The sequence below is a fragment of the Panthera pardus genome, unplaced genomic scaffold, assembly GCF_024362965.1.
Source record: "Panthera pardus isolate Hobbes unplaced genomic scaffold, ASM2436296v1 HiC_scaffold_13, whole genome shotgun sequence".
In the NCBI taxonomy this organism is placed as follows: Eukaryota; Metazoa; Chordata; class Mammalia; order Carnivora; family Felidae; genus Panthera; species Panthera pardus.
Window position 1 is genome coordinate 7,412,078 of NW_026526688.1, and position 16,101 is coordinate 7,428,178.

The 16,101-nt window shown below is 52.0% G+C and overlaps 1 protein-coding gene across 1 annotated transcript; it reads right to left on the minus strand.

Annotated features, from left to right (window-relative positions):
- Window positions 1–13,357: 13,357 nt before the first annotated feature.
- On the minus strand, window positions 13,358–15,617 carry LOC128776475 (ubiquitin carboxyl-terminal hydrolase 17-like protein 6). Its single transcript, XM_053900783.1, has one exon. It carries the CDS (start codon window positions 15,579–15,581, stop codon window positions 13,974–13,976), a length of 1,608 nt encoding a protein of 535 aa, XP_053756758.1. The 5' UTR covers window positions 15,582–15,617; the 3' UTR covers window positions 13,358–13,973.
- Window positions 15,618–16,101: the final 484 nt, after the last annotated feature.

Sequence of the window (16,101 nt, forward strand, 5' to 3'; positions counted from 1 at the left end):
ACTGAGTTTGGATGGCCAATGGGGCGGGTCTATGTGTCACCAGGGAAAGATGCCTGTGCCTCCCAAGAGGCCTAGGTGTGGGCACAGCGTCCCGAAATTATGTTGGCACGCCCAGCCGGCACCCGGTTAGCACACATGCAAGGAATCCTGCCGGATCATGGACACCCGGCAAACGTGGCTGGAAAGGACCCGCACGGAAATCCCCATGTTGACAATCGGGGCGGACCCCCTTCCTCAGCCAGGAGGGCCGGCAAGCCCGTCACATCCCCGTCCCCAGGAGAGAACGAGAGCAGGGACGGGGGACACTCACCCTCACATAGTCGCAGGATTCTGTGGAGTCCCTCCAGGCTCGCTGCTGCCTTCCAGGGGCTATCCTGGGGAATCTCTGCAGCAGCGCCTTCCTCTGCTGGGCTTCTCGCCTGCACGACCAAGAACGGGAAGGTGAAGGAGCGGCATTTCGTGTGTTCACCTGGGGAGCGAGTGATGGGGCTTGGGCAAGATCTCCTTTCTTCATCTGCCCCCCTGGCTCCCACTCCAGCGAGCCGTCCAGGTTGGCCCAAGACGTCCTCGTGTCGAGAGCCGTGTGCGCCACTGCCTGTCATTTGCCGCCTCCCCCTGTCTCCCTACCCCAGGACACACAGCCTCAGGGACTCCCCCAGAGCAGCACAATAGGCTCGTGAGGTCCCCTGGGGGGCGGGGAGCTCCTTTCTCTGCCTCCCCCACCCCTGTGTGTGTGTGTGTGTGTGAAGACGACACAGCACCCAGTGTCCGGGTACAGAGACTCAGCGACCTGAGCTGCCAGCCCACGGGCAGGCCGGAGCCGGCCGCATCCTCACCTTTGTCCCTCTTCCATGTCCCTCGCAGCCTGGTTGAAGGGCCCGGGCTTGTGCTGGTCCTGCTGCTGGGCTGGTTCCACATTCTCCTTCGGCTTCCTGGGGACAAAGGCCTGGGGGGCCAGGCACCCGTCCCAGCGCTTCATGGGGCACCTGGTGCTGGATGCGTTGTGCCCAAAGGCTCCGCAGTCCTTACACTTGAGCTGCGGACCAAGGAGGGGTGGGGTGCTCAGTGAATCAGCACCAATCACAGGCCAACTGCAAAGGACATGACAAGGACACACTCGGGGAGCGGAGGACTGGTGTGGGACAGGGCACATCGTGGACGGCTCGGGAGGTGCCAGGAGATGGAAGTGCCTAGGATTCTACCCAAGCCTCTGTGAGGGACGGACCGGGAGTTGGGATTGCAGGTCTCAGGCCGCGTAGAATGAGCCCCACGCCACGATGGGGACAAACACCAGGCTGGACGCGACCCTACGGCCGAGGGAGCTTATCCCAACGGGCAGGCTGCTGAGATGCCAAGGCAGGCCACCGTGGGCTAGGAAAGGACGACCGACTTCCGGACACAGAGTCTTCATTCCCTCGTCATGTGCGATCCCCGGCTTCAGAGGCATGGCTCCCCCACCCCCACCCGACCCAGCCCCTCCAACCCGCCCACTGGTTCACCACGCCTCCAGGGCTCCACTTACCCGAGGATCCTCGTCCTCTAGCCTGGGAACCCTGGGCGCCATGGCTGCTCTCCGTTGCCTCTTCCCGTTTGGGGCTTTCAAGGGTCTGGAAGGTACGTGCTGGGTGTGCCCACCCGCCATCTGCCCCATCTCCTTGAAGGGTCAAGTCAGCCTTGCTTGAAGATGGGTTTCTGGACTTGCTGAGTCAATGGGAAAAGGAGAGTCATTCCCACAGACACAACGACTCCTTCATGAACCTTCCTCCCCCAGCGGGCACGAGGGGGCGTCATGCCCACCAGGTCGGACACGGTCCTCACCTGGGAGGTGGGACCTCTCCCTCCTGCATGTTCTACACGCTCTCCCGTGGACCCACCCGCAGGACGGCACCCTCAGGCAAGGCCGTGGAGGTGGTCTTGCGTGACTCACCGGAGAGACTTTCGGGAAGTCTCTCCCAGGGCCCTCCGGAAGGAAGACCACACACAAAGTCCTGGCCCCCACGGACACCGCAATCCACGCTACGGCGATACTCCCTGTGGCACCCAGGGTTGCATGTGCACCGAGAAGGATGCTTGCCTCTCCAGAATGTACCTCTCCTACTTGACCCCCAGAGAAACCACCCTCAAAGACAAAGTCAATGAAAACGTTTCGTTTCTGCTCGACTCGACTGGAAGCTTCCCCACGCAGGGCCTGAACCCTTTCCTTTCATGTGGCCTTGACGGGGCCCCACGCTGAACTCACGTGTCAGCCGTGGCAAATGAGTATTTGCCGTGAAATTCGGGTGAACAAGAAAATTCCTTAGGCTCTCAGGCCCCACGGCGACATGGAGCACGATGCTGTCACTGCTCCCGCACGCCCTCACACCAGTCCGACTCTGGGGTTCAGTTCCTTTGGAAGCAGAACCTCATGTGCTCAGGAACACCGAGAGCCACGCCTTTCCTCAGTCTCTGTTCTCACACTCGTCTTCAACACTAAAGCGTCCTTCACCTGGTGAGTCGAGGCGCATCACAACCTCCATTTCCTCCCTGTCCCACTTCTGTGCAAGCTCGTGTGACCCCAGATCGTCCCAACCCACCTGAATCGCCAACGTGCTCCTCCTGTGTGTCAGGAGACGTCCAGAGCGGCGGGTGGCAGGCGGACTGCCGTGGCGGAGACTCAGCGTCCGTCCGGCGTGCCCGAGGGACGGTCAGTGAGGGACACTTCCTTCCTTCCCGGGCTCTTAGACCCGCCCAAGGTCACGTGACCTCTCGGGCACTTTAATCCCAGGCAGCCCATCACCTTGGTGCTCCTCACGTCTCCACACTAGGAACGAATCCTGGAGGTTTAGCGATTTCTTGCCGTTGTAACTGGTATGCATGCATGTGGAGATAGACGTTTCAGAACACATCTTCACCCTTGGAAAAAGAGACTCGTGTGTGCATGCCTGTTTCATTCGTAAACTGGTGTTTCTCGTGGGCCTCCAGGGAAGCTTGCGGGGCCCCTGGCCTCACGTACGTTCCTGTGGTTGGGGGCCCCTTCGGCGTCCTCCGTGTCCAAGCTTCTCCCTTTCCCAACGGGAGCGGTGTGTCCGTGAGCTATTTGCAGTGTCCCTTCACTCCACACCCTGCCCTGCCCTCCCCGTTCCCCTTTCTGTCTCTAGGGCGGTGACTGCGCTTGCTGGGACCTTCGGAGGAATGGGATCCTATGTCCCGTGTCCCCTGGGAACTAGCTGCCTTGGCACTTGGTCTCGTGACCCAAGTCGCTGTTCCTGACAAGTCCCTGTGTTGACGCGGGGGGGGGGGGGGGCTCCCTGTGTCCGACGCCCCTCGTTTGGGGCTCTTTGTTGTTGCCCATCACCTCGGACGTTCTGTTTCGCTTTTGCTCCCATTGGGGGATGTTGGTGTGATTGCCACCATTTCTCCTGGCCTGGCCTGGCTGGCCTCAGCCACGGACACTGTGTCAGGGAGATGTCTTTGGGATCCCGAAGGGCCAGACCCAAGGGACAAGGTGCAACCCCATCGGCGGGGCATTCCTGAGTGTCATGCAAGCGAGCGCCTTTCTCCCACAGCAGTGCAAAAGCTAGCGGCCCCACTGGCCGAGGTGGAGGGCCTGCGTCGGCAGTGCCGTGGGCACCCTGGATGGTTTCCCTCCTTGAACACTGGCGTGTATTGGGCGTCGTGTGCGCTTTTCTTTGGCCTTTCCTATCTTCTCCGGGAGGCTGCTCCTGTGGCCTCTGTCCACTGCCCTCAAGGCAGGGCCCTCCCCCAACCTGGGGCCCTCCAGCCCCGTCCACCGCTTCCTTCAGCCTCTGCCTGGCCTCCTCACTCCATGGCACCATACCCCGGCCCCACCCTTACACGCAGCATCCTTACCCCTGCCACACCCATGCCCACACCCTTTCCCAATGCTCTCAAACCTCCGTTGGCTTGGCCTCGCTTCCAGGCCGTGGCTCCACGGGGCCAGCCTGGCGCCGGACACTCTCAGGACCACTCCCCAGGGAGAAGCCCCCAGAGAGTGGGGGCGGGGGAGGGGGCGGGCGAGGCCAGGGCACAAGCACACCTTTCCCTCTTCTTCAAATATCCGTTGGCCCCCTCCCTGCTTGGTTTTGTACCCCTCCCTGTTTTTATATTGTTTTTCCTTCCCTTCCCTGATGCTCATCTGTTTTGCACCTTAGAGCCTTCATATGAGTGAAGTCATGTGATAGTTGTCTTTCTCTGACTCATTTCGCTGAGGAGAATACCCTCTCCTTGTAGCCGCATCGTTGCGAATGGCACCCTGTTTTTCCTTTCGATCGCCTCGTAATGTTCCATTGTATCTATATGTGCCACCTCTTCTTTTTCCATTCCATGCATCTATGGACATTCGGGCTCTTTCCATCCTTTGGCTATTGTTGATAGTGCTGCTAGAAGCTTTTGGGGGTGTTTGGGTGCAGGTGCCCCTTGGAAACAGCGCACCCATATCCCTTGGATAAATACCTAGTCGTGCAATTGCTGGCTCGTAGGGTCGCTGTGCTTTCAGTTTTTTGAGGAACCTCCATGCTGTTTTCCAGAGTGGCGGCGCCAGTTTGCATTCCCACCAGCAGTGCAAAAGAGATCCTGTTGCTCCGCACCCTGGCCAACATCGGTTGTTGCCTGACTTGTTAATGTTAGCCATTATGACACGTGTGAAGTGGTAGCTCATTGTGATCTTGCTATGGATTTCCCTGATGATGAGTGAGGTTGAGCATTTTTTCATGTGTCAGTTGACCATCTGGATGTCTTCCTGGAGCAGTGTCTATTCATGACTTTTGCCCATTCTTCGCTGGATTCGTTGGGTTTTGGCTGTTGAGTGTGATCAGTTCTTTATCGATTTGTCTACTGAGCCTTTCTCTGATGTGTCGTTCGCAAATATCTTCTACCATTGATGATTGAGCTGATGTGTTAGTGTAGCTGATCTGTTTCCTTCACGGCGCAGGAGAGTTTTCTTTGGATGAGTTCTCAATAGGTCGTGTTTCCTTTTGTTTCCCTTGCCTCCGGAGACGCGTTGAGTAAGAAGTTGCTGTGGCCCAGATCACAGAGGCTTTTCCCTGCTTTCTCCTCGAGGGTTTTGATGGCTTCCCGTCTTACACTTAGGACGTTCCTCCCTTTTGAGTTTCTTTATGTGTACGGTGTCAGAAAGTGGTGCGGGTTCCTTTTTCTGCATGTCGCTGTCCAGTTTTCCCAGCACCGCTTGTTGAAGAGACTGTCTTTATTCCATTGGATATTCTTTCCTGCTTTGTCAAGGAGTAGTTGGCCATCCATTTGTGGGTCCATTTCTGTTCTCTTGAGCTGAGTGTCCGTTTTTGTGCCAGTACCATACTGTCTTGATGATGACAGCTGTGTAATTACAGCTTGACGACTGCGATTGTGATGCATCGAGCTTTCCTTTCTTTTTCAACAGTGCTTTGGCTCTTCAGGGTCTTTTCTGGGCCCATGCAAATTCTAGGATTGTGTGTTCCAGCTCTGCGAGGAGTGCTGGTGTTCTTTGGATAGGTGTTGCTTGGAGTATGTAGATTGCTTTGGGTGGTACTGACATTTTACCCATATTTGTTCCTCCCAACCAGGAGCGTGGAATCTTTTTCCATTATGTTTTCTGTCTTCTAAAATTTCATGTAGTTTTCAGTGTATAGGTTTTTCATCTCTTTGGTTAGATTTATTCCTAGGTATTTTATGATTTTGGGTGCAATTGTCAATGGGACCGATGCTTGATTTTTCTTCCTGTTGCTTCATCATTGGTGTATCGGAATGCAGCCCGTTTCTGTGCATTGATTTCACATCCTGCACCTTTGCTGAATTCATGGATCAGTTCTAGCAGTTTGTGGTGGAATCTTTTGGGTTTTCCATATGGAGTATCATGTCGTCCACCAGGAGGGAACGTTTGACCTCTCCCGGCCAATTTGGAGGCCTTTGAGTTCTTTGTGTTGTCTGATGGCTGAGGCTAAGGCTTCCAATGCGATGGTGAATAACAGTGGCAAGAGTGGACCTCCCTGTCTTGTCCCTGTCCTTAGGGGGAAAGCTCTCAGGTTTTCCCCATGGGGGATGATATTCGCGTTGGGTCTTTCGTATATGACTTATATGGTCCTTCTAGCCCTACTTTCTTGAGGGTTTGTATCAAGATAGGATGTTGTATTTTGTCCCATGCTTTCTCCGCATTGATCGAGAGGATCGTGTGGTTCTTGTCCTTTCTTTTCTTAGATGCGTGTGATGAATCACATTGATTGTTTTGTGCATATCGAACCAGATCTGCATCCCAGGTATAGATCCCACCTGGTCGTGGCGAATCATTTTTTGGATATATTCCTGTTGGATCCGATCGGCTGACAACTTGTTGAGCAGTTTTGCATCCATGTTCCTCAGGGAAATGGGTCCATCGTTCTCCTTTGTCATGGGGTCTCTGTCTGGGTTTGGAATCAAGGAAATACTGGCTTCGTAGAAAGAGCTTGGAAGTGTTCCTTCCGTTTATCTCTTTTGGAGCAGCTTCAAGAGAATGGATGTGAACTCTTCTCTAAATGTTTGGGAGAATTCCCCTGGAAAGCCGTCTGGCCCTGGACTCTGTATTTTTCTTTTCGTGGGGGGTGGGGGGAGGGGGAGATTTTTGATTACTAATTCATTTTCTTTACTTCTTTTGGTCTGTTCAAATTTTCTTTCTTCCTGTTTCAGTTTTGGTAGTTTATATGTTTCTTGGGATTTGTCCATTTCTCCCAGATTGCCCATTTTATTGGTGTATAATTGCTCACAATATGCTCGTAGTATTGTTTGTATTTCTGCTGTGTTGGTTGTGATCTCTCCTCTTTCATTCTTGATTGCCTTTCTTTGGGTCCTTTCCTTTTTCTTTTTGAGCAAACTGGCTAGGGATTTATCAATTTTGTGAATTCTTTCAACGAATCAGCTCTGGTTTCACTGATCCATTCTAGTGTCGTTGGTTTTGTTTTTTTTTTTCTTTTTGTACTTGTGTTTGTTTTTGTGTTTTGTTTTGTTTTGTTTTTGTTTTTTTTTTTTGGTTTCCATAGCATTGATTTCTGCTCTAATCTGCATTATATCCTGTCTCTGCTGGTTTGGGGTTTTCTTTGCTGTTCTTTTTCCAACACTTTAAGGTGAACGGTTAGGTTGTGTCTCTGAGCCGTTTCTTCTTTCTTTCAGAAGGCCTGGATTGCTATATACTTCCCTCGAATGACCCCCTTTGCTGCGTCCCAGAGGTTTTGGCCTGTGGTGTTACCGTTCTCCTTTGCTTCCATGGACTGTTTAATTTCCTCTTTAACTTCTTGGTTAGCCCATTCACTCTTAAGTAGGGTGTTCTTTAGTCTCCAAGTATTTGTTACATTTCCACATTGTTTCTTGTCGTGATTTCGAGTTTCATAGCATTGTGTTCTGAGAATATGCACGATATGGTGTCGATCTTTTTGTCCTTGTTGAGGGCTGATTTGTGTCCCAGTATGTGGTCTATTGTGGAGAATGTTCCGTGTGCACTGGAGAAGAATGTATATTTGCCTGCTTTAGGATGAAATGTTCTGACTATATCTGTCAAGTCCATCTGGTCCAGTGTGTCATTCAAAACCATTGCTTCCTTGTTGATTGTGGGTTTAGGTGAGCTGTCCGTTGCTGTAAGTGGGGTGTTGACGTTCCCTCCTAGTATGGTATCATTCTCAGTGAGTTTCTTTATGTTTGTGATGCATTGATGTATCTATTTGGGCGCACCACATTTGGTGCACAAATGTTTACAATCGTGAGGTCTTCTTGGTGGACAGACCCAATAATTATGATATAACGCCCTTCTACGTGTCTCGTTAGAGTCTTTATTTTAAAGTCTAGATTGTCCGATATCAGTATGGCTACTCCTGCTTTCTTTTGCCAACCATGAGCATGAGAGATGGTTTTCCATCCCCTTGCTTTCAATCTGAAGGCGTCTTTAGGTCCCAAGTGGGTCCCTTGTAAGCAGCATATGGACGATCTTCTTTTCTCACCCATTCTGTTACCCTATGTGTTTTGATTGGAGCATTGAGTCCATTGACGTTTGGAGTGAGTACTGAAAGGTATGAAGTTATTGCCATTGTGTTGCTTGTAGAGTTGGAGTTGCTGGTGGTGTTCGCTGATCCTTGCCAGTGTTTTCTGCCTGTGGTCTGTTTTTTTCTTTTATGTCTTTTGTCCCCTGGGAGAGTCCGCCTTCAAATGTCTTGCAGGGCTGGTGGAGTGGTCAGGAACTCCTTTCATTTTTGCTTGGGACACTTTCCATCTCTACTTCTATTTGGAATGACAGCTTTGCTGGACAAATAAGTTTTGGCCGCATACTTTGAGGACTCAGTGCAATGAATATAGCCTGCCACTCATTTCTGGGCTGCCAGGTTTCTGTGGATAGGTCTGCTGCAAATGTGGTCAGTCGTCCCTTGTAGGGGAAGGACTTTTGTTTCCCTTGCTGCTTTCATGATTCTTTCCTTGCCTGAGTATTTTGTGAACTCCACTAGGCTCTGCCTTGTTGATGGTTGGACGTTGTCGAATCTAATGGGAGTCTTCTGTGCTTCCTGGATTTTGTGTGTCTTTCCCAGGTTAGGAAAGTTTTCTGCTGTGATGTGCTCACATAACCCTTCTACCCCCTTTTCTCTCTCCTCGTCTTCTGGGACCCCTATGATTGTGATGTTATTCCTTTTCAATGAGTCGCTGAGTTCCCGAATTCTTAAACCCTGCTCTTTTGCTTTAGTCTCCCTCTTTCCTTCTGCTTCGTTATTCTCCATTGCTTTGTCCCCTCTATCGCTGGTTTCCTGCTCAGCCTTATCATCCTTGCCGCTGTGGCATCTGTTCCAGATCGCAGCTCGCTTGTAGCATTGTTTATTTCATCCTGGCTAGCTTTGCCTTCGTTTATCCCCACAGAAAGGCATTCTCATCTACTTTCGACCCCAGCTGGTATTCTTATGATCGTGATTCTAAATTCTGGTTCAAACATCTTGCTTGTTTCTATCTGTGTTGGTTAAGGGCCTGGCTGTCCTTTCTTCCTGCTCGTTCTGTTGGGGTGAATTCCGTTGCTTCGTCCTTTTGACCGAAGGAAAGGAATGAATAAGATAAAAGAATTCAAAACTAAAAAATAAGAAACAACACACACACACGAATCACACAAATGATGCTAGATCCTGGGTGAGTTGTGGTCTGGTTGTTGAAATGGGCTTGCTAGATTAGAGGAAGAAGGGAAAGAACATAAAAAAAGGAAACCGTATGAAAATTTGGAAAAAAGAACACAGTGAAATAGGATAAACTGAAATGATGGAATTCAAATGGAATTTGACACATTGACAAAAAATTAAACGAATATAGTCGAAAAAACCTCAAGGAAATTATTTTAAACCCTGGAAAATAACCACATATTTTTTCTCTTTCTGTCTTCATGAAAAAGAAAAGAAATGAAAAAGACAAGAAAAGAGATGGACCCGCGAACAGACTGAAATACGAGTGAAGTTACATTGTTGTCCCCTAGAAGTCAAAGGATGAAGCACTTTGTAGTCCATACACTCAGAAGGCGGAGAGACTTGGGTTCCTGAAGAGCCAGGTTGGCCCAGTTGGGCGGTGCTAAGTGTCACGGCTCTGTTCTCCACTAGATGGCGCAGCTAGCCTACAAGTGCGGATTGCCGGGGCGCTTGGAGGTGCAGATGCGCATGCGCGGGAGCGGAGCCCTTGGCGTCACTCAGGTGCCCAGTCTGTAGTATCTGAACTCGGCTGTCTGCGACCAGCCATCCTACCCCCGTCCTTTCTCTCCGGCTTCTGTCCACTCGCCGCTTTTACACTGTCCGTGGCCCAGCCGTCAGGTTGCCAGGCGGCACCTTCCTCGTGGGATTTACCTCCCAGGCGGCTGTGTTTCCCGACCCCTCACTTCTGAGGGCCCGCGGCTGAGACCTGCTCAGGTCCTCTGCGTCAGGGTCTCAGCGAGCAGTGGCCGGGTGCCGGCCGCACCCGGGAACATCGGCAACACCGTGCCGCCGCCGATGCCCAGAGACTGAGGCTGGGTGCCAGCCTGCGCCCGAAAACGTTCACGCGCTGGTGTAGCAGCAGCGTTTCGAGGATTATGGAAAATCACCACACACTTCTGGTAGCGGGCTTCCCCCTTAACGACCTTGTTCCAGCACCAGCGAATGTGGCTGTTCTCCGGGGTCTGCTGGGACCTCTGGGGTCGGCTGGGGTGGCCACACAGACTACCTCGTGTCCTCGCAGCAGGGGAACCGCCTTTCTCCGTGTGGTTCGAGACACCCCTCCTCCACCCCTCCAGTCTTCACTCTGCTCTCGGGATTCGCCCTTCGGACCAGAGCACCGCCAGGTATCAGATGCGGAGTTTCGCACTCTGCCCTCCCCCTGTTTGTACAGTCTTCATGGAATTGAAACCCGCTCCTTTCTCCTTCCTCCCTTTTTGGTTCAGTGCCTGTGGCTCTTGCCACATTTCCACTTTCTCCCCAGCTGCTTTTGGCGGGGGGAGGGGAGGGCGAGGGGATTGCTTTCCCCATATTCTGCCCCTGTCTCCGTCCTCTCTCTGCAGGCAAAAACAGCTCCCTGCCCTCTGTGGCTTCTCTCTTCCCCAGGTCACCTCTCTGCGCCTCGTCCCCACTGAGTTCTGTGGTTCAGGTTGGGCAACCCGTTGCGTGAATCCTCAGATCAGTTTTCGAGGCGTGCAGGATGGTTTTGTGTTGATGTGGCTGCATGTTATGGATGCAAGACGCAAAGAACACTTCCATGCTCTTCTGCCACCTTGGCCCCTCCCCCCACACTGCCTTTTCTGTATCGTCACCAGTACCCTTAGGAATTGCAGGGTGACTTCTCTGAATTAAGCTTTCCGTGAGAAATCCAGATTAGGCTGGCTGGATTTGGCGAGACCAAATAACGCTGTTCCCATTGCCATGATTGCTCCCACATCACCGCGCGTGAGGCCACCTCCTGGTTTTCCATATGCAATCTTCTTTGCTAATTGTCAACAGTTTTTAAAATTGAATGTCTTGACTTCACTGGATTTATATTTTGAAAGAAAAGTCCCTGGAATGCCTGGAAAATATATCGTCACCAGTGGCCCGAGCAGCTCAAGGTTGTCTATTTTAGCTCAGAGTCCAGGGTCCAGCACGGCCAAAGTGAAGTCACAAGGAGGGAATCCTAGACCCACCAGACCTTCTGTAAATGTTCGTGGTCGCCTTTATGCCCCACGAAATGCTCAGGCTGCAGTGCAAGGCATGGAGACTCCGACCTGCCAGCCTGAGCAAGTGCCCAATGCCAGGTCCTCCTGGAAGTCTAGGCAATGCCCGTGCTGGCCAGCGGCGCCCCCTGCTGGACAGAGAGCAGTGTGCAAGACTCCCTCTTGTGACCTCCCCCACGGATTACAGAGCCAGAGGTGTGGACTTCATCATGTGTGGGTGGAACACGTGACACACGGCCACCCAGGAAGAGCTGGTCCTAGTCATCTGGGGAGCTGACTGGATGCTTATGGAGGCCGTCTTGAGATCCAGATCAAATATTGTCCGTGTGTGTGTGTGTGTGTGCGTGTGATATTCAGGTTTGAATCCAGGAAGAGAAAGTTGGATCCCAAAATTTCTACAGGATGACCTAGCATGGTTATTTTCTGTGGCTTTTCCCTTCGTGGCTCAGTTGCACATACACTGTTTGCGTTTTACCCACGATTCTGCCCACTTTAGAATCAAATCCACAGGAAAGATAGATTTCACGTGTGCCTGTCTTTTGAGATCTAACATCCAGCTAGCCCTGTTGAACTCTTTGACTGAGAACGTGCCATGTCATCACTCATCTGTGGAATAGAAAACAAAATAGAAGAACCTAGGGCAAGCGAAGAATAAATAAAATAAGATAAAATCACAGCGGGTGCAAGCCATAGGAGACTCTTCAAAAAATTTTGTTTTCTCTTTATCTTAGAGAGAGAGAGAGAGAGACACAGAGACAGAGACAGAGACAGAGATACAGAGCATGACGAGGGGAGTGTCAGAGAGAGGCGTGCACCCAGAATCCAGAGCAGGCTCCAGGCTCTGAGCTGTCATCACAGCGCCGGACACGGGGCTTGAAGTCTCAAACCCTTAGATCATGAGCTGACGGAATCAGAGTCCACACCGGCTGAGACACCCACGTGCCCCAGGAGAACCCTTAAGTGTAGAGAAGAAAGTGAGGGTTGCTAGAGGGGAGGAGTGGGTGGGCTCCCTTGGCAACGGGCGTTATGGAGGGCCCCTGTGGGGGTTGGCAGTGGGTGTTTCATGTAAGTGACGAAGCCCTAAATTCCACCCCTGAAACCAAGACTGCACTCAATGTTAACTAAATTTGATTTCAATTTGGAAAATGGAGGGGGGAATGGGTGCCTCAGTCGGTTGAGTGTCCAACCTCAGCTCAGGTCAGGATCTCATGGTTCGTGGGGTTGAGCTCCACGTTGGGCTCTGTGCTGACAGCTCAGAGCCTGGAGCTGCTTTGGATTCTGTGTTTCTCTCTCTCTGCCCCTCCCATGCTCACACTCTGTCTCTGTTTTTGTGTGTGTGTCTCTCTCTGTTTATTTAAACGTTTTATTTCATGTTTAAAACATGAAAACAACAGACCAATAAATTTTAAAAGTAGATGAAGAAAAAGTATTTTTCCTCTATCGGCTCTGATATTTGAACATCCAGAATTCAATAAGATTTCCTGTACAAAATTCACATGCTGACGTTAGTTCCCACTAAGTGTGGTATGTATGTTTAATGCAGACTGGAAACAACAACAACAACAACAACAACAGCAGCAGCAACAACAGGCTTTATCCTGTCAGTGCCATTGGCAAACGACCAGAGATCTCCTATATGGCCCCCCTCCCCTGGGGGGAATTGAAGGATGATGCACTAATTCCCATTCAACAATGTATTTAGTGAGTCTCTCGCTCCTGAGAAATGAAATACAGTTGTGACTTAGAGCATCCATCCATACCCTGACCTGAAATACCACATTGTTGCCTCAGTGTCCACTTGAGACTGTTTTTCTGAGGTGTACAACCGAGGACCAAGATTGCAATGCAACTGACCAGAAATCCCTGAGCCTCCTCCCTTGTGGAGGAGATTGTCCGATGGGGGGATGGTGGTCAACTCTGCGGAACAAGGTAGAGCTGCTTGGTGGCTGAGCAATAAGAGGTGGGAGAAGGTTCCTTTCCCCCATTTGCTCTGCAGCCTCATGGGAGGGGGATTGTTAAGGGAACCGAATCTAATGAACATGGGCCAGGATGGCTCCACCCACCCGTCTCCTGAGAAATAAGCATTTATTTGCTCTTTGCCATTTCCAGGCAATTAGCCAATGTTCACATGAACATGTGGAGACTTTACAAAATAGATTATGTATACAAGGAAACACTTTGCACAGTTATGAATTCGTGTTTCCTTCTGCTCCTCTCCTTCTGACACAAAACATTCCTGAAAAGGCTGTCTGCTCCCACGTAGAGCTAGAGTTCTTCCCGTTTCCTGGTCATTTGCCACTTCTCCGTGTGGAAGCACTGAGATTGTTTCAAACTCCTTCCCCTGCCGGCGCATGTTTGGATATCACCGAGAGTCCCCACACGCACATGTTTGGGCACATGGACTTTACCGATACACAGAGAGTAGGGAATGGGATGATGGGACCGTGAGTCCCAGGCATTTTCACAGGGACTCCCGGGGCTCTGCCTTGTTTCCACCTTCATGCCTCATTGGCCACTCCCTCTGACCCTTTCAGGCTCTGAGAGTGCCCGATGATCCTCGGTGCTGATGGAGGGGAGAAACCTTGCGAGTCCCCAGCATAATCCACACCTCTCCAATAACCTCATTACAGACAGCCAGCCTTAAAGCTCAGGATTCTCCAGGTCCACTGGAACGCCATAGCCCATGAATCCAGCCAGATTCATGGTCCCTCCACATGTCTGGATCACACCCACCTACAACACACAAAATATGGCCTACAAGGGACTGTGAGTGAGTGAGTAGTGAGTGAGGGCGGGTGAGTGTGCACGTGGGCAGGCATGTATCTCAAAGCCTGTAGTGGGATCCCTGCACTGCTTCCTGAGACCTCTGTCCCTTCTTGTTCTTCCTCTTGGTAGCTCTGGCTCTGCCGGGGAGACAAGGGACTTGGTTACTGGCCGTTGCCCTCTGAGGTGGGATGTCCCTGGCTGAACTGTTGAGCCGGTAGATGTTTGGTTCACGGTGATCCTTTCCCATCTCGTCTCTGTATTTGGACTGGTGAATTAGGACTGCGTCGGGGGGAAGGGCAAATTCTAATTTCCTGAGGTTGAATTCAGACTTGGGACGGTGGCTTTCTTGGAGGAATCTCCACTGGTCTAACGTGATTGCTGGCGGTGGTGTCTCTTCCACGTGATCCTCCAATTGTGGCACCTCGATGTCGGGGTCGGTTTCGGGCCCCCCTTGGGCCGCAGCCGTGCCTGCGTGGTCAGCCTGGAGGGATGTGGATTCCCCAGCACCTGGCTCACTCCCACGGTCTCTTTCCAATTCACTCTTCTGGATGTAAAAGAGGACATAGGCATGTTGGCTCAGGGCAGACGTCGCATCACTGGCCGTCACCTTCGCATCATCCATTTTGTACCACTGGCCGTTCCCAGCTTTGATGTAACAGAAGTAATGTCCGCTGTGACAATTCCAGCCCGCGTGCACCAGCACGGCATAGAGCACATAAGTCAGCGACCCCCCGTTCTGCCCAGACACGTATCGTCGCATGTCAAGGCGCTCAGGATATTGCACTTCCTTAGCCAGTTTGCTGCCCGTGAAATGGCAGAATCGTTTCAATACCAGCATCAGGACCTTGGAGCAAGTGTGCAAAGTCAACGTCTTGGAAGCAGGTACCTTGTCGAGACAGGTACTACAACGATAGGCATTTTCACCGTCCAACTGTTCGGGCTTCACCAAGTGTTGCAAAGCTTGGCTCACACTCTGAGCCGCCCTGATATCCAGGCTAATGTCCAGGTAAGGGTCCAAAGTGCTGGAGACAGCCTGGCAGTGGAGACACTGGATTTGAGACCTCCAGTACCCGCCAAAGATTTGCCGGATGAGGGTGGCGTCCTGAGCCTGAGGCTCTGAAGGCTTGTCCTCACGCAAACACGCTTGCTGCATAGCATCCAGAGTGAACATCAGAAACTCATGGGCATCCTCCTGCCTGTGTGTGTGGAAGGCAGCGAGCAGTTTGGGCGGAGGCCGGATCACATCTCCCGGACGGCAGAGGGCCCGGGTCACGTGAGCCTGCAGAGCACACAGCACGCAGAATGGCTGCCTCCCACAGCTTCGGGAGTGCTCCTGGGACAGCATGTAGCCGGCGAGGGGTGGTGTGTACGTCAGACACTGCAGGGCCGCATTCGCATAGCACGTGTTCCCCAGGTTCTGCAGGCCGGCCCCAACCACAGAAGGTCTCCTCCAACTCACGGGTTTCTTTGCGGGGGGCAGACCTATTGACGCGGGAGCCCAACCGTTCGGCAGGTCGCAGGGTGTGTGCGATGACGGTGACGGCTTCTCAGGCAGAGTGGGTCCTCCGTGGCCTTCAGCACCACCCGTATTTGACCCGCAAGGTTTGAGGTTTGGAAAGACATGGATCTGAGACTCCTCTGGGCAGTGGGAAGAGGGCGTCTCCATGTCTCCTGAAACGTGGAGCCTCACGTTGCAGAGCGATGCTTCTCTCAGGAGGCCAGTCTCAGAATGATGGCTGTGGCCCTCTCCTCAGCCCTCGTAAAGCTCGCCCCACCCACCTGACTAGGACCACGTCATCCAATCAGCCGCCAGCTGGAGTTGGATGAAGGGTCTTAGGGTGTGGCCACTCTTCTGCAGACAGACCACTCAGCCCAGCCTTCCTCCTGCCCCTCCCTCCTCAAGAGGCACACACACACACACACACACACACGTTTCACCACTTTCTCCACCTCCCTCATTTCCATCGCTCCCTCTCTGGACAGACGGACTTGAGCATTTCCAACCTAGAGGAAATCCTTTTTTGAGTATCCACTTTGCTTTTAGATAACACAAAGTGTCAAGGAATGACGGCCATGAATTTGTTAGGCTATGGAAATCGTTTTACCAATTGAGCTCTGGTATCATGTAGGAGCACCTCCTCTCCGTCAGCCAGAACGCATGGGACACCAGCAAATTATTCTGGAAT

What these genes read in the sequence shown, in the direction of transcription:
- LOC128776475 (XM_053900783.1), bottom strand. Translation starts at nt 15,581, where the DNA reads ATGGAGACGCCCTCTTCCCACTGCCCAGAGGAGTCTCAGATCCATGTC.